The 21,250-nt window shown below is 39.4% G+C and overlaps 1 protein-coding gene across 1 annotated transcript in view; it reads right to left on the reverse strand.

The window, feature by feature from the left end:
• Positions 1 to 1,099: 1,099 nt before the first annotated feature.
• LOC128657417 (oocyte zinc finger protein XlCOF7.1) overlaps positions 1,100 to 21,250 on the reverse strand; it is a 95,284-nt gene continuing 75,133 nt past the window's right edge. The window contains exon 9 of the mRNA XM_053711760.1: positions 1,100 to 7,323. Within this exon, the coding sequence (XP_053567735.1) occupies positions 6,791 to 7,323 (533 nt within the window). The 3' untranslated portion in view covers positions 1,100 to 6,790. The remainder of the gene's footprint in view (positions 7,324 to 21,250) is intronic.

The following is a 21,250-nucleotide window of genomic DNA, read 5'->3' on the forward strand; positions in this document are numbered from 1 at the left end:
AGCTAGTTTAGGGTTTATTTTATAGGTAAGTATTTAGTTTTAAATAGGAATAATTTAGTTAATGATAGTAATCTTATTTAGATTTATTTTAATTATATTTAAGTTAGGGAGTGTTAGGGTTAGACTTAGGTTTAGGGGTTAATACATTTAGAATAGTGGCTGCGACGTTGGGGGCGGCAGATTAGGGGTTAATAAGTGTAGGTAGGTTGCAGCGACATTGGGGGTGGCAGATTAGGGGTTAATAAGTATAATGTAGATAGCGGCGATGTTAGGGGCGGTAGATTAAGGGTTAATATTTAACTAGTGTTTGCGAGGCGGGAGTGCGGCGGTTTAGGGGTTAATAGGTAGTTTATGGGTGTTAGTGTACTTTTTAGCACTTAAGTTATGAGTTTTATGCTACGGCGTTGTAGTGTAAAACTCATAACTACTGACTTTAGAATGCGTTAGGAATCTTGGAGGTAGAGGGTGTACCGCTCATGGCCTCCCAGGACAGACTCGTAATACAGGCGCTATGGAAGTCCCATAGAAAAAACACTTTACAAACTTTACGTAAGTCGGTTTGCGGTAATGCCAAAAAAGTGTGCGGGGCCCCTAAACCTGCAAGACTCGTAATACCAGCGGTAGTGAAAAAGCAGCGTTAGGACCTGTTAACACTGCTTTTTCAGCTTACCGCAAAACTCATAATCTAGCTGCATATTAATAATGAAAATAAGCTGGATAGTGGAAAGTTTTATTAAAACTATTTAAAATTGCATTTTGTCTGAACTATGAAAGTTTAATTTCGGACTTCAGAGTTTCTAAAACATAATGGGCACTACAATGTAGAAACCAAGCTTCCCTTATCTAATCTCATCTGTGGAGGACAAATAAAGTGTGGTGCAAACAAAGGATTTGTGTGGTGTTAAAGTAGCAGGGTTTAAAGTCTCTATATCCCCCAGAGATTGTTTGCACACCATCGGCCCCTGATTATCTTAAAAAGAACAGATTAGATAAGGGAGACAAGGGTTTCAACATGGCAGGTACCATTATTTTATATAAGCTTATTGGAATAGGTAAACCCTCCATTTTAACCACAGAAAAATGGACAAAATAAATAAAGTATATTGCAAAATAATTTTAATACACATAATTTAACATTTTATATTACAATCTCAGTGTTTAATGTCCATTATACCCCTTAGCTGTTGAACCATTTTACACCCTTGTGCTGAGCTGTTTTGGAGCTTATAGATGCTGCTAAAATGTAAGCACTACTAGAAACCATTTTTTCAGTGAGAAACCCACAAAAAAAATGTTTTTTCAACAGACTCAAACCATATGAGAAATCTACAACATAAAGTGTGGGGTGAAATGCATATTTCTTTTTACAATTTTAAAAAAAACAAGGATGTAAACAATACAGTGTGATTTTTTTTCTTAACATTTTTGTAAATATTTTATTATATTTTTTCATGTGACAACACTGAAGAAATGACACTTTGCTACAATGTAAAGTAGTGAGCGTACAACCTGTATAACAGTGTAATTTGCTGTTCCCTCAAAGTAACTCAACACACAGCCATTAATGTCTAAACAGTTGGCAACAAAAGTGAGTACACCCGTAAGTGGAAATTTCCAAATTGGGCCCAAAGTGTCAATATTTTGTGCGGCCACTATTATTTTCCAGCACTGCCTTAACCCTCTTGGGCATGGAGTTCACTAGAGCTTCACAGGTTGCCACTGGAGTCCTCTTCCACTCCTCCATGACGACATCACGGAGCTGGTGGATGTTAGAGACCTTGCGCTCCCCACCTTCTGTTTGAGGATGCCCCACAGATGCCCAATAGGGTTTAGGTCTGGAGACATGCTTGGCCAGTCTATCACCTTTACCCTCAGCTTCTTTAGCAAGGCAGTGGTCATCTTGGTGGTGTGTTTGGGGTCGTTATCATGATGGAATACTGCCCTGTGGCCCAGGCTCCGAAGGGAGGGGATCATACTCTGCTTCAGTATGTCACAGTACATGTTAGCATTCATGGTCCCCTTAATGAACTGTAGCTCCCCAGTGCCGGCAGCACTCATGCAGGCCCAGACCATGACTCCCACCACCATGCTTGACTGTAGCAAAGACACACTTGTCTTTGTACTCCTCACCTGGTTGCCACCACACACACTTCACACCATTTGAACCAAATAAATTTATCTTGGTCTCATCGGACCACAGGACATGGTTCCAGTAATCCGTGTCCTTAGTCTGCTTGTCTTCAGCAAACTGTTTGAGGGCTTTCTTGTGCATCATCTTTAGAAGAGGCTTCCTTCTGGGATGACAGCCATGCAGACCAATTTGATGCAGTGAAGGGCCTATGGTCTGAGCACTGACAGGCTTACTGCCCACCCCTTCAACCTCTGCAGCAATGCTGGCAGCACTCATACGTCTGTTTTCCAAAGACAACCTCTGGATATGACGCTGAGCACGTGCACTCAACTTCTTTAGTCGACCACGGCGAGGCCTGTTCTGAGTGGAACCTGTCCTGTGAAACCACTGTATGGTCTTGCCCAACGTGCTGCAGCTCAGTTTCAGGGTCTTGGCAATCTTCTTATAGCCTAGGCCATCTTTATGGAGAGCAACAATTCTTTTTTTCAGAGCCTCAGACAGTTTTTTGCCATGAGGTGCCATGTTGAACTTCCAGTGATCAGCATGAGAGAGTGTGAGAGCGATAACACCAAATTTAACACACATGCTCTCCATTCACACCTGAGACCTTGTAAGACTAACGAGTCACATGACACCGGGGAGGGAAAATGGCTAATTGGGCACAATTTGGACATTTCCAAATAGGGGTGTACTCACTTTTGTTGCAAACAGTTTAGACATTAATGGCTGTGTGCTATTTTGAGGGGACAGCAAATTTACACTGTTATAAAGGCTGTACATTCACTACCTTACATGGTAGCAAAGTGCCATTTCTTCAGTGTCACATGATATAATAAAATATTCACAAAAATGTAAGGGGTGTACTCACTTTTGTGAGATACTATATAAAACTATAAAAAGGTAATCTTTCTAAAAGTCAGTGTTTTTCTAAAGAAAATAGCAATTGAAATACAAAAGTAAAGATATTTAGTTTTGTTATATATCAGCACAATGTATTTTTTTCTAATGGCAGTGAGAGTCCACAAATGCAATCATTACCTATGGAAATTATTTCACCTGGCCACCAGGAGGCAAAGACACCCCAAGCAAAGTATTTACATATCCCTCCCACTTCCCCTACCCTCTCAGTAGTTCTTTGTGTCATTTCATGGAGGTTGGCAGAGAGAGGTGTTCTGCTGAAGATTTATGTCCTCATATGGATTGTTTTCTGCAAGAGAAGGCAGGGGAGCAATGTAATTCTCAGAGTAAAGTTTTGGGCTGCATTACCCTGTGTCAGGTTTTCAGTGTTAAATACACTGAATGTCCTTCTGTTTCAGATCCCAGTGTACTGGAAGAAATCTCTTTTTAATTGGGGGAAAGTCTGGTCTTCTCTCCCCCATAAATGACTTGTCCCTTTTGAAGGTGGTAAGAGTTATTTCCAGCGCTGCTACTCAAATTCCTTTTACCTAATGGGGAGTATGTGGTCATAGCTGTAAAAATTGCCAGTTAGGAAACTGGGAACATAAAGGTGTTAGACTTCAGAGAGGTCTTTTATTAAACATTAGGGGTATGAATACCTCAGTGAGGTTAGAGTGATCTGCATATAAGTGTTATACCTTAGTGAGGTTAGGTGGGGCATAATAGAGGCACAGATCTTAGTGGCTAAGAGGAAAAAGTGATTGCCGGTGTTACAGTTATGGTATTATACCCTGGTAGGCTTATATGCATTAATTTTTTAAATTAATTATTTTTTTATTCTGGACATTCTGGTGGGTGTTAAATATGGCGCTCTGCACAAGCACCATTTCACAGGCTTTTTCGACTAGGAAGCGTGCCGGGGGGCGGAGGATAACCATGCTCACGTCATAAACAGTTTTTTTTTCTCGGAGGCGCACCAAATCTACTGACAACTCCGGAGCTATATCAACAGACTGTCGCTTCGCGGGAGGCGGTAGGGCACCTCAGGCGAAGCATTTTTCTTGGAGACTGCTCAAATTGATAGTACTTTAATAGAGTGCAGTAATTGAATTGTTTTTCACCTCTTTTACTAGCATGGTAACTTTTCTGGGGATAATCATAGACAATCAGCATATGTATTTTCCTAACAGATCAAGGCAGGGAGAAATTGCAGCCTGCTGTCTTCTCTAATCCATTCCTCTATTGTATGTGGCTCAGAGCATGGAGGTAATTAGGCCTCATGGTGGCGTCCTAGGACACTATTCCTTTTGCTCGTTTTCATCGGAGACCTACAGTATACAGTTATGTATGCTCGGTCAATGGAACAGAAATAACTCGGATCTATCTCAGACAATATCTCTTGATCTAGTGACAAGAGAGTCCCTTCCCTGGTGGCTGTCTCGGGAACCTGTCCTTTAAGGCATGTGCTTCCTCTGTCCTTCATGGGAGATTTTAACTACAGATGTGAGTTTATCAGGCTGGGGTGCTGTCTGGGGTTCTCCAAGAGCCCAAGGTGCCTAGCTTCCAGAAGAAGCAGTAGCGGTCCTTCCGATCAACATTCTGGAATTGAGGGCAGTCTTCAATGTTCTTGAGTCGTGGCCCCAACTATGTTCCATCTGTTTTATCAGATTTCAATCAAAATATATCACTACGGTGGCCTATGTCAATCACCAGGGCGGAACCCCCAGTCCTCTGGCAATCAAGGATGTTGCCTTGCATCCTTCAATGGGCAGACTTCTCAGTGCCAAATATCGCTTATACACATTCCAGGTGTGGACAATGGGGAAGCGGATTTTCTGAGCAGACAAACTCTACACTCCAATGATTGGTCATTAAACCAGGAAGTGTTTGGCGAGATCACCGGCAGGTTGGGATGCCTGAAAACAGACCTGATAGTTTCCTGTCTCAATGCCAAACTTCCGAGATACGGTCGGAATCAAGAGATCCTCAGGCGGAGTTGGTGAACGCCTTAGCAGTTCCTTGGAATTTCAATCTGGTTACCTCCAATTGTTCTGTTTTTTTTGGAGTAATAGCTCGAATCAAACAAGAGGGAACTTCAACGATCCTGTTAGCTCATGCGTAGACACTCAGGATTTGGTATGCAAACCTAGTGAGGATGTTATCTGCTCCTCCTTGGCGGTTACCTTAGAGGCCGGACCTTCTAGCTCGGGGTCTGCTTTTCTATGAAAATCTAGATTCTATGAGGCTGACTGAATGGAGATTGAACGCTTAGTTTTGTCCCTGGGAGGATTCTCTGGGTAGGTGATTGATACCCTGATTCAGACCAGAAAGTTACCAGGCATATTTACCACAAAGTATGAAAGGTGTATCTATCTTGGTGCGCAGATCGTGGTTTTCCTTGGCACAAGGTAATAATTCTGCGTATTCTTCAATTTCTTCAGGACGGTTTAGAAAAGGGCCTGATAGCTAGTTCTCTTAAAAGGTCAAATTTCTGCCTTGTTGCATAAAAAGTTGACTCGATTGCCAGATGTTCAGTTGTTTAAGCTCTTGCTATAATTATACCTGTTTTCAAAACTATTGCTCCCCCTTGGAGTCTTATTTAGTTCTTAGAGTTCAACAGGCTTCGTTTGAGCCTATGCATTCTATTGATATTAAGTTACTTGGAAAGTAACTTATCTGGTGTTACATTCGGATAAGGCCGTACTGAGAACAATGTTGGGATGTTTGCCTAAGGTTGTTTCAAGCGATTGTTGTTCAGTATCTTTGTTCCAATCCTCCTCCTTCTAAGGAGAGGCTTTTACATAATTGGGACGTGGTTAGAGCTTTGAAGTTCTATCTTCATGCTACCAAAGAATTTTGCCATTTATCGTCCTTATTTGTCCTGTACTCTGGTAAATTCAAAGGTCAGAAAGCCACTGCTATTACCCTATCCTTTTGGTTCAGAAACTTGATTTACTTGGCTTATATTCAAGCTGGCCAGCAGCCTCTATTTCGAATTACGGCACATTCTACCCATGCTGTGTCTTCTTCTTGGGCCTTCAAGAACGAGGCTTCCGTTGAACAGATATGTAAGGCTGCTACCTGGTCATCGTTGCACACTTTCACAAAATGTTACAGATATGTTTTTGCCTCAACAGAAGCGTCTTTTGGGAGAAAAGTTCTTCAAGCAGTGGTGCCCATTTCTTAGGACTGCCCTCCCTATTCATTTTGTGTCCTCCTCAGCTTGGGTATTAGTTTCCCAGAGGTAATTAATGAATTTATGGACTCTGCCATTAGAAAGAAAACATAATTTCTGCTTACCTGAAATTATTTTCTTTCTTCCACGAACCCGCCCTGAAATTATGTAGTGGCAGCAGGCTTGTGGCACATCTGTACCCCTTTTAACTCTACTTTTCCTTATCCTCGGCTTGAACTAGTGAGAAGATGGGGGAAATGGGAGGGATATGTAAATTCTTTGATTGGGGTGTTTTTGCCTCCTCTGGGTAGCCAGGTTAAGTAATTCCCATAGATAATGAATTAATTTGTGCACTCTCACTGCCAAGAAAGAAAATAATTTATCAGGTAAGCAGAAATTATGTTTTAATGCTGCCAGTGAGGCACTTTTGATGTTAAAGAAGGGACTCAATCTGTGCACTATAAACCTGGTACATTTAAATTCCAGCTAGCTAGATGCTGTCACCTCAGTGATCACCTGCCAAAAATGTACTCAACAGTTCTTACATTATTATTGTATGGATAACGACTATGTGTCACTGTGTACACTTACGAGGTTGAGCTCGGATTTCTCAGATTTCCTTTAATATGAACTTTCTGATGAGAAATAAGATTTGACTTCAGAGTAAAACATTTACCACATTCAGAACACGAATATCCTTTCTCCCCTGTATGAGTTTTCTGATGCGCAATAAGATTTGACTTTTGAGTAAAACATTTCCAACACTCAGAACATGAAAATGCTTTCACTCTTGTATGAATTTTCAAATGGTCTATAAGTTTTGATTTCTTGATGAAACATTTCCTACATTCAGAACAAGAAAATGTTTTCTCTCTTGTATGAATTTTCTGATGTGTAATAAGATCGGATTTCCCAGTAAAACGTTTCCCACACTCAGAACATGAAAATGCTTTTTCTCCTGTATGGATTTTCTGATGATTAATAAGTTGCGATTTCCAGGTAAAACATTTCCCACATTCAGAACATACATTTCCCCCTTGGCTTCTTTGATTTTGAAGAAGATTGCAAGAAACCTCAGCACTCTGAGCATGAGTAGAATTATTGCAGTTCGTGAATTCACCTGTTAAGAAGAAATACAATGGTAGTGATGTTATTTATTAATGACATAATTATTTTATCTTAAGAATACTTTAACTGTTCTAGGTCTACTACAAGGGTAAGGGATTGGCAATGACCCTTACACATTTCCCCAGCCTCCATGCTAAGGCTTAAGGGTAGTTTACTGGATGTTAGGAAATATTTTTTAAGGACTCCCTAGCATCCCAAATATAAAACAAATCTAAAATAAATAGAAATTACTCTTGTCGTCTTTGTGTTTACAAATTATTTTTCTTAAATCTTTTATTTAGAGCCATTAAAATTGTGCTCACAGAAAATGTTAGTAATACATAGTAACATAGTAGATGATGTTGAGAGAAGACAGAAGTTAAACCTATACAGATCCTACTTGATTTATAATAAAGAAGCTCCAAATAAACTTAAATTCCATTAAAAAGATGACCCATTTAAAAGAACAGTCTAGTCAAAGTTAAACATTCATGATTCAGATAGGGCATGCAATGCTAAATAACTTTCCAATTTACTTTAAGGCTCATATGCTAATTTCTAAGCCCTTGAAGGCCGCCTCTTACCTAGCATTTTAACAGTTTTCACAGACAGCGCTAGTTCATGTATGTAATATAGATAACATTGTTCTCACTCCTGTGGAGTTATTTAGGATTTATGCGTTAGCACCGATTGGCTAAAATGTAAGTCTGCCAAAAGCACTGAGATAAGGGTGCAGTTTGAGAGGCTTAGATACAAGGTAATCAGAGAGGTAAAACATATTTTAATATAACACAGTGTTGGTTATGGAACACTGGGAATGGGTAATAAAGGGATTATCTATATTGTTAAACAATAACAATTCTGGAGTAAACTATCCCGTTAACACAAGCATTGACATCCCTGAATGATATCCAGAAATGTATCTGAACCATTTTAAATGTATCTAAGGTATTGCCATTCACCACCTCCTTAGGCAATAAACAATTTGATGCTCTTAAAGTGAAAAAACATTTACGTCGCTGGAGATTAAGTCTCCTTTTCTCCAGCCTTAAAGTGTGAGCTCTTGCTTTTATTTTTTTTGTGATGTAATATTAAAATAATAAATATTTAAGTCAGTTTTATTCTATTATTTAGTTTTAGTGCATTCTAAAAGGGACAGTGTATTGTAAAATAGTTTCTTTCCTAAGATATGGTGAGTCCACGGCTTTAGTAATTACTGTTGGGAATATCTCTCCTGGCCAGCAGAAGGAGGCCAAGAGCACCACAGTTAAACTGCTAAGTATCACTCCCTTACCCACAACCCCCAGTCATTCATCTACAAGCAACTTTTGGGGTATAGACGTATTCCACGTCATTCCTTGCAGTCTGGTAGTGGTGGCTTTAAAGAAGTTAGGAACGTGTAAAGAGGTACTTACTGTGTTTTCCTAAGAATTGCTGCCCTAGTTTAGAAAGCCAGAGTTGGCTACTCTGTTCTTTCTTTTTCAAAGGTCTCTGAAGAACTGTGTCTTATCATACCTTGTAACTGTCTACATGCCAGACAGCGGGGCAGGTAAGTGCTTTTTCTTCCAGTTGGGGAGACCATGCACTTAAATTAGACACTGCTTTTTTATTGGGACATAGATAATTCTGTTGTATGGGTTACAATGGGGCATGAAGCAGGCACTTTAGTAATTTGAACTCGGCAGTTGTGGTCACATGACCGGCTTTACTTCTTAACATTTTTGAGGAAAAAGTTTTTGTTTCTCCATTTCTGGGTCATCCGGTCTTAATTGGTAGCGGTAAAGCACCTCATTAATTGAGGTGTGGGGTTGCCTGATGGGGTATTTTAGAAGTTTATTTGATGTTTATTAAATGTTTTTTCTTAACTTTTCTCACATAATTTTAGCTGGGGATCGATTCTAATTTGGGATAAAATTTTAAGTGTATTTTTTCCTTGGCTTATTTTAATTGAATTTATTTATTTATAGAAATATTAAATCTTTGAGACTTATCTGTACAAGTTTATTTACTGTTTCACAACATGTCTGATATGGAGCAAGAGTCTGCTCTCATGAATTCATGCTTATGTTTAGATGCACAAATTGCAGCTCCTGTGCAATTTTGTTCTTCATGTGTCAAGAAAACCTTGCAAAATAAAGGTAAAATGTTTTAGCCTAATGTCTTTTAGACTGATTCTGTTAAAATAATACCTCAGCTTTCTCCTGCTATGTCCAAAGTCTCAATGGCGTCACATGCAGTGCCCTGCGGTTCCTCTAAAACTCCTAATGGAGTTTATTTAAAAGCAGAAATTGCTGCCCAGGTATCTTCAGCGGTATCTGCAGCATTGGCTGTCATTCCCAGATTACAGGGAAAACGCAAGAAGAAATCTAGAAATTCAGAAAGTAAGGCTCCTGTTCTCAGTTCGGCTTCCCAAGTCGCTCGTTCTCATAAGTCTGATAAGGAAGATACATTGGGACTTTCTGAGGGTGAAATCACAGATTCGGACAGTATAATTCCTTCTTCTGAGACTGAGGTGGTATCCGTCAGATTTATGCTTGAAATCCTTTGTGTATTGTTAAAGGAGGTTTTAGCTACTTTAGATCAGGGTTCTTCAAACTTTTTTCCCCAAGACCCAGTGCCATAATACCACATATCTTTGCGACCCTATATTTATGCTTTTTCTGAGATAATATACAGCAAGATAACTGCAATTTTTGCCAAAGTGACTAACATGGTGTGTACTTTATTCCTGATTGTAGTCAAACTTGAAAGTGCTGTAAACACATATACCACACACTCACTCATACCACACACACACACACTGTGCACTTATACAGCACGCACACTTCTACAGCACACATACACCACACAATCTCATACAACATACACACCCCAGACACACACACCACACACTCTCATACAGCACCCACCCAAATAACGCACACATTCAAACAGCACACATACCACATACTCTTATACAACACACACCACACTCCAAATAGCACACACAAACACACACACACTCATATAACACACATACCACACACACACACTCTCAAATAACACATACACATACCATGCACCCCAAATAACACACTTTCAAATAGCACACATACCCCCCTTACACACACACTTATATAACACACCCACACACCCCATATAACACAGATATTCAAATAGCACACATACCACACACACACACACAATTTCAAATAACAAACACACACCACACACTCCAAATAACACACACATTAAAATAGCACTCCACACACACCAAATAACACACATTAAAATAGCACACATACACACAATTTCAAATCACAAACACACACCACACACTCCAAATAACAAACACATTAAAATAGCACACATATCACACACAAACACACTCTCATATAACACAGAAACAATAACACACACATTAAAATAGCACACATACCACATACACACTTATATAAAACGCACACCCAAACTTATATAAACACATACAAACCAGACACAAGTCGCGACCCAGTAAACATGGTGTTGTGACCCAGTAATGGGTCCCGACCCGTAGTTTGAAGAACCCTGCTTTAGATGACTCTGATACCCCTGTCGTTGTCACTCCTAAGAAATCTAATAAACTTAATAGTTTTTTTGATGAACCTTCCACTTCGGCGGTTTTTCCTGTGCTGGACCGTGCTAGGGAGATTATCTCACAGGAATGGGAGAAACCAGGGGTGTCTTTTTTCCCCGTTTCCCATTTTTTTTAAAATGTTTCCTGTCGAGGACTCCATTAAAGACCCTTGGTATACTGTACCCAAAGTTGAAGGGGCCATTTCCACTCTGGCTAAGAGAACCACTATTCCTATTGAGGATAGCTGCTCTTTTAAGGATCCAATGGACAAGAAGCTGGAGGCTTATTTGAAAAAGATTTATGTTCATTAAGGTCTCCAATGGCAACCTGCGGTATGTATTGCCACAGTGACTAGTGTGGTATCTTACTGGTTCGACGCCTTGTCTGATTCTCTTCAGGTAGAGACATCCTTGGATGAAATTCAAGATAGGATTAAACCTCTTAAGTTGGCCAATTCCTTTATTGCAGATGCCATTTTAAAGGTTGTTAGACTAGGAGCTAAAACTTCTATTTTCGTCTGTCCTAGCCCGCAGGGCGTTATGGTTGAAATCCTGGTCTGCGGTGTCCCCTCTAAAGTCAAGCTTCTGGCAATTCCTTACAAGGGCAAAACCTTGTTTGGACCCGGTTTGGCAGAAATTATTTCAGATGTTACAGGTGGAAAAGGGTCTTTTCTACCTCAAGATAAGAAGAATAGGCCTAAAGGACAGTCAGAGTAATTTTTGTTCCTTTCGTAACTTCAGAGGAAAGCCTTACCCATCTTCTTCCAAGCAGGAACAATCCAAGTCTTCTTGGAAACCCAATCAAATCACTCTTGGAACAAGAAGAAACAATCAAAGAAACCCCCAGCTAATTCCAAATCAGCATGAAAGGTTTGCCCTCGATCCCGGATCGGATCAGGTGGGGGAGAGACTTTCTCAGTTCTCTCAAGCCTGGATACGAGCTGTCCCTGAACTGTGGACATAGTATCCCAGGGTTACAAATTGGAATTCAAGACTTTTCATCCCACAGGCAGATTCCATCTCTCAAGATTATCTGCAGACCAGAAAAAGAGAAGCGTTCTTGAAATGTATACAACATCTTTCCTTCCTGGGAGTGATAGTTCCAGTTCAGGAACAGGGTCTGGGGTTCTACTCCAACCTAATTGGGGTTCCCAAAAAAGAGGGAACTTTCTGTCCCATTCTAGACTTGAAGTTTCTAAACAAGTTCCTCAAAGTTCCATACTTCAAGATGGAGACTGTATGCTCCATTCGTCCTTTAGTACAAGAGGGTCAGTTCATGACAACTATAGACCTAAAGGATGCATACCTTCATTTTCCTATTCACAGGGACCATCACAGATTCCTGAAATTTGTCTTTCTGGACAAACATTTCCAGTTTGTGGCCCTTCTATTTGATCTAGCTTGAATTTTTTCAAAGATCATGGGGGCTCTTTAGGCAGTGATCCATTCTCGTGGAATTGCTGTGGCATCCTACCTGGATGACATATTGGTTAAGGCGCCATCCTTTTAACAAGCAAAATCTCACACAAAGATATTGTTGTCTTTTCCTTGTTCACACGGATGGAATGTGAATCTGGAAAAAAGCTCCCTTTCCCCTGCTGCAAGAGTAGTGTTCTTAGGGACCATAATAGATTCTCTTTTGATGAAGATTTTTCTGACAGAGGTCAGGAAAAACAAAATCATTTCCTCTTGCCTCTCTCTTCAGGCTACTGCCCTTCAATAGCTTAATGTATGGAGGTATTCTGTCTGATGGTGGCTTCCATGGACATCATTCCTTTTGCTTGATTCCATTTGAGAGCTCTCCAGTTGTGCATGCTCAGACAATGGAATGGCGACCATGCGGATCTATCTCAGAGAAGAGAGTTAGATTAGTCGTCAAAGGACTCTCTCCCGTGGTGGATTTCTCAGGAATATCTGTCTCAGGGCACATGCTTTCGTAGACCTTCCTGGGTGATCGTGACCATGGACGTCATCTTGCTGGGCTGGGGAGCAGTCTGGAACTAGTTAAAAGCTCATGGTCTTTGGACTCGGGAGGAGTCTGCTCTTCCCATCAACATCTTGGAGTTGAGGGTGATTTACAATCCTCTATTGGCTTGGCCTCAGCCCAGTTTATCAGGTTTCAGTCATAATCTCTGTGGCTTACATCAATCACCAGAGAGGAAATCTCAGTTCCTTAGCCATGAAGAAGGTTACTCAGATTCTTCAGTGGGCAGAAACCCACAATTGCTGTCTGTCATCCACATTTCAGGAGTAGACAACTGGGAAGCAGATTTTCTGAGCAGACAGACTGTTCATCCCGGGGAGTGGGAACTCCATCCGGAGGGGTTTTCCAGCTTAGTCCTCAAATGGGGGGTGCCAGAGTTAGATCTGATGGTGTCTCATCAGAACGCCAAGCTTCCAAGGTACGGTTCAAGGTCAAGAGATCTGCAGGCTGTTCTGATAGATGCTCTGGCGATTCCTTGGGTTTTCAGGTTGGCATACCCGTTTCCTCCGTTTGCTCTCCCTCCATGAGTCATTGCTCGTATCAAACAGGAGAGGGCATCGGTAATTCAAACAACCCCTGCTTGGCCTTGCAGGATCTGGTTTGCAGACCTATTGGAGATGTCATCTCTCCCACCTTGGAGACTACCTCTGAGGAAGGACCTCCTAATTCAGGGTCTCTTCATTCATCCAAAACTCGTTTCTCTGAAGCCGACTGCTTGGAGTTTGAATGTTTAATTATGTCTAAGCGTGGTTTTTCTGAGTCAGTAATTGAGACCATGATTCAGGCTCGCAAGCCTGTTACTAGAAAGAGTTACCATAAGATATGGCGTAAATATCTTTATTGGTGTGAATCCAAGGGCTACTCTTGGAGTAGAATTAGAATTCCTAGAATTGTATCTTTTCATCAGAAAGGCCTGGAGAAGGTATAGTCAGTCAGTACCCTGAAGGGTCAGATTTCTGCTTCATCAGTCTTACTACATAAACGTTTGGCGGATGTGCCAGATGTGCAATCTTTTTGTCAGGGTTGGTCAAAATCAGGCCTGTCTTTAAGTCTGTTGCTCCTCCTTGGAGCCTTAACCTTGTTCTTAAAGTTTACAGCTGGCTCCGTTTAAACCGTTGCACTCCATAGACATTAAGTTGTTATCTTGGAAGGTTTATTTCTTGTTGCTATCTCTTCTGCTCGAAGAGTCTCGGAACTCTCAGCTATGCAGTGTGATTCCCCTTATCTTATTTTTCATGCTGATAAGGCGGTTCTTCGTACAAAGTTAGGTTTCCTTACTAAGGTTGTTTCGAATAGAAAAATCAATCAGGAAGTTGTTGTTCCCTCTCTGTGTCCTAATCCTTCTTCTTCCAAAGAACGTTTGTTACACAATTTGGATATTGTATGTGCTCTTAAACATTCTAATTACAGGTGACTAAGGATTTTCGCCAGTCCTCTGCCCTCTTTGTCTATTTCTCTGGGAAACGTAAAGGTCAGAAAGCTACTGCTATTACTCTTTCTTTTTGGTTACGAAGTATAATTCGTTTGGTTTATGAGACTGCTGGACAGCAGCCTCCTAAGAGAATTATGGCTCATTCCACAAGAGCAGTTTCCTCTTCTTGGGCTTTAAAAAAATGAAGCTTCTGTGGAACAAATTTGCAAGGCTGCAATTTGGTCTTCTCTACATACTTTTTCCAAATTTTACAAATCTGATACTTTAGCCTCGGCTGGGGCTTCTTTTGGGAGAAAGGTTCTTCAAGCAGTGGTACATTCTGTTTAGGACTGCCTGTCTTGTGCCTCCCTATTTATCCGTGTCCTCTAGCTTCGGTATTGATTCCCAACAGTAATTATTCAAGCTGTGAACGACCCATATCTTAGGAAAGAAAAATAATATTTATGCTTACCTGATACATTTCTTTCTTTCCGGATATAATGAGTCCACGGCCCCACCCTTTATTTTAAGATAGTTTATCTTTTGACTATAATCTCAGGCACCTCTACACCTTGTGTTACTCCTTTTTCTCCATTTCCCTTCAGTCGAATGACTGGAGGTTGTGGGTAAGGGAGTGATACTTAGCAGTTTAACTGTGGTGCTCTTTGCCTTCTCCCGCAGGCCAGGAGAGATATTCCCAACAGTAATTACTCAAGCCGTGGACCCACCATATCCGGAAATAATTAAATGCATCAGGTAAGCATAAATTTAGGATTTTTTCTCTTAATGTGTTTCCAATGACCTGTTATGCCAGCAGCAGCATATAAAATATTGAGTTTTAACCCACCACCCCCACCTCACACATACCTCAGTTTTACCAATAGCCAAGTGGTGAGGTATTTAAAAGGAGTAAAAGCCAATAATCAGGAGCAGAGAAAAAAAAAAAAGATGTGCTTTAAACAAAAAAAATAACCCCAAATGGGTGGGGCTTCATGGACTCTCGCCACCATGAAAGAAATGCATTTATAGAGTTAGTTCTTACATAAATTACTTTTTCTTTCATATAGGAGGCGATAGTCCATGAGCTGTTACGTATGGGATATAATACCCAAGATGTGAAAGAAAAGGAGGGAGAAACACGAGCAACAAGAAAGGGAGGGAGAAAATAAAACAGCTTTTTTTGCTGAGAAATTAAATTTAAAATAATGTCTTATGACAAAACTCAAAATAAAGAAAGAGTTAAAGTGACAGCTCTGGGGCCTAGTGGAAGCCCTTCTAAAGATAGCCTTCCCACTAGGATATCAGAGAAATCACAAGAGTATATATATATATATATATATATATATATATCCAGCGCTACGGAATTTGGCGGCGCTATACAAATAAATGATAATAATAATAATTATATATATATATATATATATATATATCATAATTTATGTAAGAACTTACCTGATAAATTCATTTCTTTCATATTAGCAAGAGTCCATGAGCTAGTGACGTATGGGATATACATTCCTACCAGGAGGGGCAAAGTTTCCCAAACCTCAAAATGCCTATAAATACACCCCTCACCACACCCACAAATCAGTTTAACGAATAGCCAAGAAGTGGGGTGATAAGAAAAAAGTGCGAAAGCATAAAAAACAAGGAATTGGAATAATTGTGCTTTATACAAAAAAATCATAACCACCACAAAAAAAGGGTAGGCCTCATGGACTCTTGCTAATATGAAAGAAATGAATTTATCAGGTAAGTTCTTACATAAATTATGTTGTTTTCTTTCATGTAATTAGCAAGAGTCCATGAGCTAGTGACGTATGGGATAATGACTACCCAAGATGTGGATCTTCCACGCAAGAGTCACTAGAGAGGGAGGGATAAAATAAAGACAGCCAATACCTGCTGAAAAATAATCCACACCCAAAATAAAGTTTAAATCTTATAATGAAGAAAACTGAAATTATAAGCAGAAGAATCAAACTGAAACAGCTGCCTGAAGTATTTTTTCTACCAAAAACTGCTTCAGAAGAAGAATACACATCAAAATGGTAGAATTTAGAAAAAGTATGCAAAGAAGACGAAGTTGCCGCTTTGCAAATCTGATCAATCGAAGCTTCATTCCTAAACGCCCAGGAAGTAGAAACTGACCTAGTAGAATGAGCTGTAATCCTTTGAGGCGGAGATTAACCCGACTCGACATAAGCATGAAGAATAAAAGATTTCAACCAAGATGCCAAAGAAATGGCAGAGGCCTTTAGACCTTTCCTAGAACCGGAAAAGATAACAAATAGACTAGAAGTCTTTCGGAAATTCTTAGTAGCTTCAACATAATATTTCAAAGCTCTAACAACATCCAAAGAATGCAATTATCTCTCCTTAGAATTCTTAGGATTAGGACATAATGAAGGAACCACAATTTTTCTACTAATGTTGTTAGAATTCATAACCTTAGGTAAAAATTTAAAAGAAGTTTGCAACAACGCCTTATCCTGATGAAAAATCAGAAAAGGAGACTCACAAGAAAAGAGCAGATAATTCAGAAACTCTTCTAGCAGAAGAGATGGCCAAAAGAAACAAAACTTTCCAAGAAAGTAATTTAATGTCCAGTGAATGCATAGGTTCAAACGGAGGAGCTTGAAGAGCCCCCAGAACCAAATTCAAACTCCAAGGAGGAGAAATTGACTTAAAAACAGGTTTTATACGAACCAAAGCTTGTATAAAAACAATGAATATCAGGAAGAATAGCAATCCTTCTGTGAAAAAGAACAGAAAGAGCAGAGATTTGTCCTTTCAAGGAACTTGCAGACAAACCTTTATCCAAACCATCCTGAAGAAACTGTAAAATTCTTGGAATTCTAAAAGAATGCCAGGAAAAAAGATGAGAAAGACACCAAGAAATGTAAGTCTTCCAGACTCGATAATATATCTTCCTAGATACAGATCTACGAGCCAGTAACATAGTATTAATCACAGAGTCAGAGAAACCTCTTTGACTAAGAATCAAACGTTCAATCTTCATACCTTTAAATTTAAGGATTTGAGATCCTGATGGTAAAAAAAAAAAAGGACCTTGTGACAGAAGGTCTGGTCTTAACGGAAGAGTCCACGGTTGGCAAGAAGCCATGCAGACAAGATCCGCATACCAAAACCTGTGAGGCCATGCTGGAGCCACCAGCAGAACAAACTAGCATTCCTTCAGAATCTTGGAGATTTACTCTTGGAAGAAGAACTAGAGGCGGAAAGATATAGGCAGGATGATACTTCCAAGGAAGTGACAATGCATCCACTGCTTCCGCCTGAGGATCCCTGGATCTGGACAGATACCTGGGAAGTTTCTTGTGTAGATGAGAAGCCATCAGATCTATTTCTGGAAGTCCCCACATTTGAACAAACTGAAGAAATACCTCTGGGAGAAGAGACCATTCGCTCGGATGTAACGTTTGGCGACTGAGATAATCCGCTTCCCAATTGTCTATACCTGGGATATGAACCGCAGAGATTAGACAGGAGCTGGATTCCGCCCATACCAGTATTCGAGATACTTCTTTCATAGCCAGGGGACTGTGAGTCCCTCCTTGATGATTGATATATGCCACAGTTGTGACATTGTCTGTCTGAAAACAAATGAATGATTCTCTCTATAGAAGAGGCCATGACTGAAGAGCTCTGAAAATTGCACGGAGTTCCAAAATATTGATTGGTAATCTCACCTCCTGAGATTTCCCAAACCCCTTGTGCTGTCAGAAACCCCCATACAGCTCCCCAAACTGTCAGACTTGCATCTGTTGAGATCACAGTCTAGGTTGGAAGAAAAAAAGAAGCCCCCTGAACTAAACGATGGTGGTCTGTACGACGTCAGAGAGTGTCGAACAATCGGTTTTAAAGATATTAAATGAGATATCTTTGTATAATCCCGGCACCACTGGTTCAGCATACAGAGCTGAAGAGGTCGCATGTGAAAATGAGCAAAGGGGAACACGTCCAATGCAGCAGTCATAAGAACCTAGAATTTCCATGCATAAGGCTACCGAAGGGAATGATTGAGACTGAAAGTTTCGATAAGCTGAAACCAATTTCAGACGTCTCTAATCCAACAGAAACAGAGTCATGGACACTGAATCTATCCGGAAATCTAAAAAAGGTTACTCTTGTCTGAGGAATCAACAAATTGATTGGATAATTGATCCTCCAACCATGTTCTTGAAGAAACAACACTCATAAAAAGCTGGAAAGGATCTTTCCATTGAAAATGAGCAAAGGGAATTGAATCCAATGCCGTTAAAACCTCAATGCATATATAGCAACTGAAGGAAATAATAGAGACTAAAGGTACCGACAGACGGAACCCAATACAAATTGTCCCTTGTCTGATAGAGACAAAGATAGTGACATAAACCATCTGGAAACCTAAAAAAGGTGACCCTTGCGTGAGGAATCAAGAGCTTTTGAAAAAAAGATCCTCTAACTATGTCCTGAAGAGCAAGTGAAACATATGAGATTCCGCATCCACAGGAAATAATCTGAATGAAAACAGAAAAATGAAGAATATGCATTTATTGTATCTAATGAAAACAAATAATGCTATCAATGACCATAAAAAGGCAGAATAGTTTGAATAAAACTCCAAAACCCAGTTCCTAGAAAAAGAACTGGAAGAAATACCCCAGAAGATTCCAGTTCTGAGCAGCGCTTGAACCCCATGGGTACCCAGCCATGCTTCAACAGTATCCAAAATATATAAGACAGAAACACACTGAAAGAAAGTGTTAGCCTTACTGGAATAAAATCAAAGAAATTTGGACAGAATAGAACCAAATAAATTTCAAAGAAGTCTTAACCTGCCCCTTACCAGCCAAGCTGGAATACGGCACGTACATCGCAATATTAGGGAGCTGATTTTGAACCCCAATTATAAACATGTTACTTGGGAAAGAACTCAGGAATTCGTTCCTTAATAAGAACAACCAAACTAGTATAAGCTTAAAGTTTAGTCTTAGAACTCAACCTTGAAGCCCATAGTAACAGTTAAGAATTGAATCCAATTATAATTGATTATCTTAAAACAAAAGAAATATGGATCTTTTTTTTTTTTTTTTTTTTTTTAAATCACAAAATTCTTCTAGCTAAAATAGCTAAAGACATAGATTAACCCTCATTTGCGAATATATTCAATAAAATAAAGACACAAATGAAATCATTAGCATGATAGTCCAGTTTAAAGGACCAGTCAAAACAGAGGACTTGCAAAATGCAAAACAACAAGACAAATGCAACAGCACCTAGTCTAGTAAATGTTGACCTTTAACAATGCTAAAATAAATCATAATCTGATACTTGATCTTAAAGTAAACAGAAAAAATGAAGCAATTGCAATATCACAGGACCAAGAAAAGTACCTGAAACTAAATAATTTTCCAGAAATAAGATATAACTATATAAAGGAAAAACAATAGCATAATTAGTAGGAGTAGAGATAGCTCCAATAAATTGGAGAACCCACCAAATTATATTTAACTGCTGACAAAGAATATAGTTTTTTAAAAATAAAAGAAAATTCTCAGCCTATTCCATTCCCTAGTATGGGGAATTGGAAAGAAAACCTCTGAAATCACAGAAGAAAAAAAGGCAGAAATAGTGTCAGCTAGTTTTAAAGAACTAGTTACCTTAATATCCAAAATAATCAACACCTCTTCAACAAAGAACAAATGTACTTTAATAATAAAAAATTTATATAAAAAAGTAGATTTGTTAGTGTCAATATCTGATGAAGAGAATTTCTGAAAGAGAAAAAAACATCATCAGAGAAGGATAAATCAGTATGTTGTTGGTCATTTGAAACTTCAATAATTAAAAAAAGAAGTGAAAAAGACCTAAAAATTGTATTAGAAGGCACGAAGTCAGACAAAGCCTTAATCAGAAAAAATATTTCTTATAAATCTTCTAAACATTTCTTGTACTTAAGAATGGAAATGTATAAAGCATAAATACTAATGGAATCTGCATGTAAAAGTATATCATAATAACTTAATACAAACCATAGCTAAAGATAAACATTTATAACATTTAAAATAAATGAACTTAGCTTTGGTAGAACTGAAACTCAGTTAAGCATTTTTCCAGAAGTGGCTTCTGACTCAGGGACAATCGGAGACATCTTGCAATATGTAATAGAAAAAACAACATATAAAGCAAAATTGATCAAATTCCTTAAATGACAGTTTCAGGAATGGGAAAAAATGCCAGTGAACAAGCTTCTAGCAACCAGAAGCAATAAATAATGAGACTTAAATAATGTGGAGACAATAGTGACGCCCATATTTTTTAGCGCCAAAAAAGACGCCCACATTATTTGGCGCCTAAATGCTTATGGCGCCAAAAATGACGCCACATCCGGAACGCCGACACTTTTGGCGCAAAAAAACGTCAAAAAAATGACGCAACTTCCGGCGACACGTATGACACCGGAAACAGAAAAAAATGTTTGCGCCAAAAAAGTCCGCGCCAAGAATGACGCAATAAAATGAAGCATTTTCAGCCCCCGCGAGCCTAATAGCCCACAGGGAAAAAGTCAAATTTTAAGGTAAGAAAAAAATTGATTAATTCATATGCATTATCCCAAATATGAAACTGACTGTCGGAAATAAGGAACGTTGAACATCCTGAGTCAAGGCAAATAAATGTTTGAACAGATATATTTAGAACTTTATATAAAGTGCCCAACCATAGCTTAGAGTGTCACAGAAAATAAGACTTACTTACCCCAGGACACTCATCTACAAGTAGTAGAAAGCCAAACCAGTACTGAAACGAGAATCAGTAGAGGTAATGGTATATATAAGAGTATATCGTCGATCTGAAAAGGGAGGTAAGAGATGAATCTCTACGACCGATAACAGAGAACCTATGAAATAGACCCCGTAGAAGGAGATCATTGAATTCAAATAGGCA

Source organism: Bombina bombina, chromosome 4 (assembly GCF_027579735.1).
Source record: "Bombina bombina isolate aBomBom1 chromosome 4, aBomBom1.pri, whole genome shotgun sequence".
Lineage (NCBI taxonomy): Eukaryota > Metazoa > Chordata > Amphibia > Anura > Bombinatoridae > Bombina > Bombina bombina.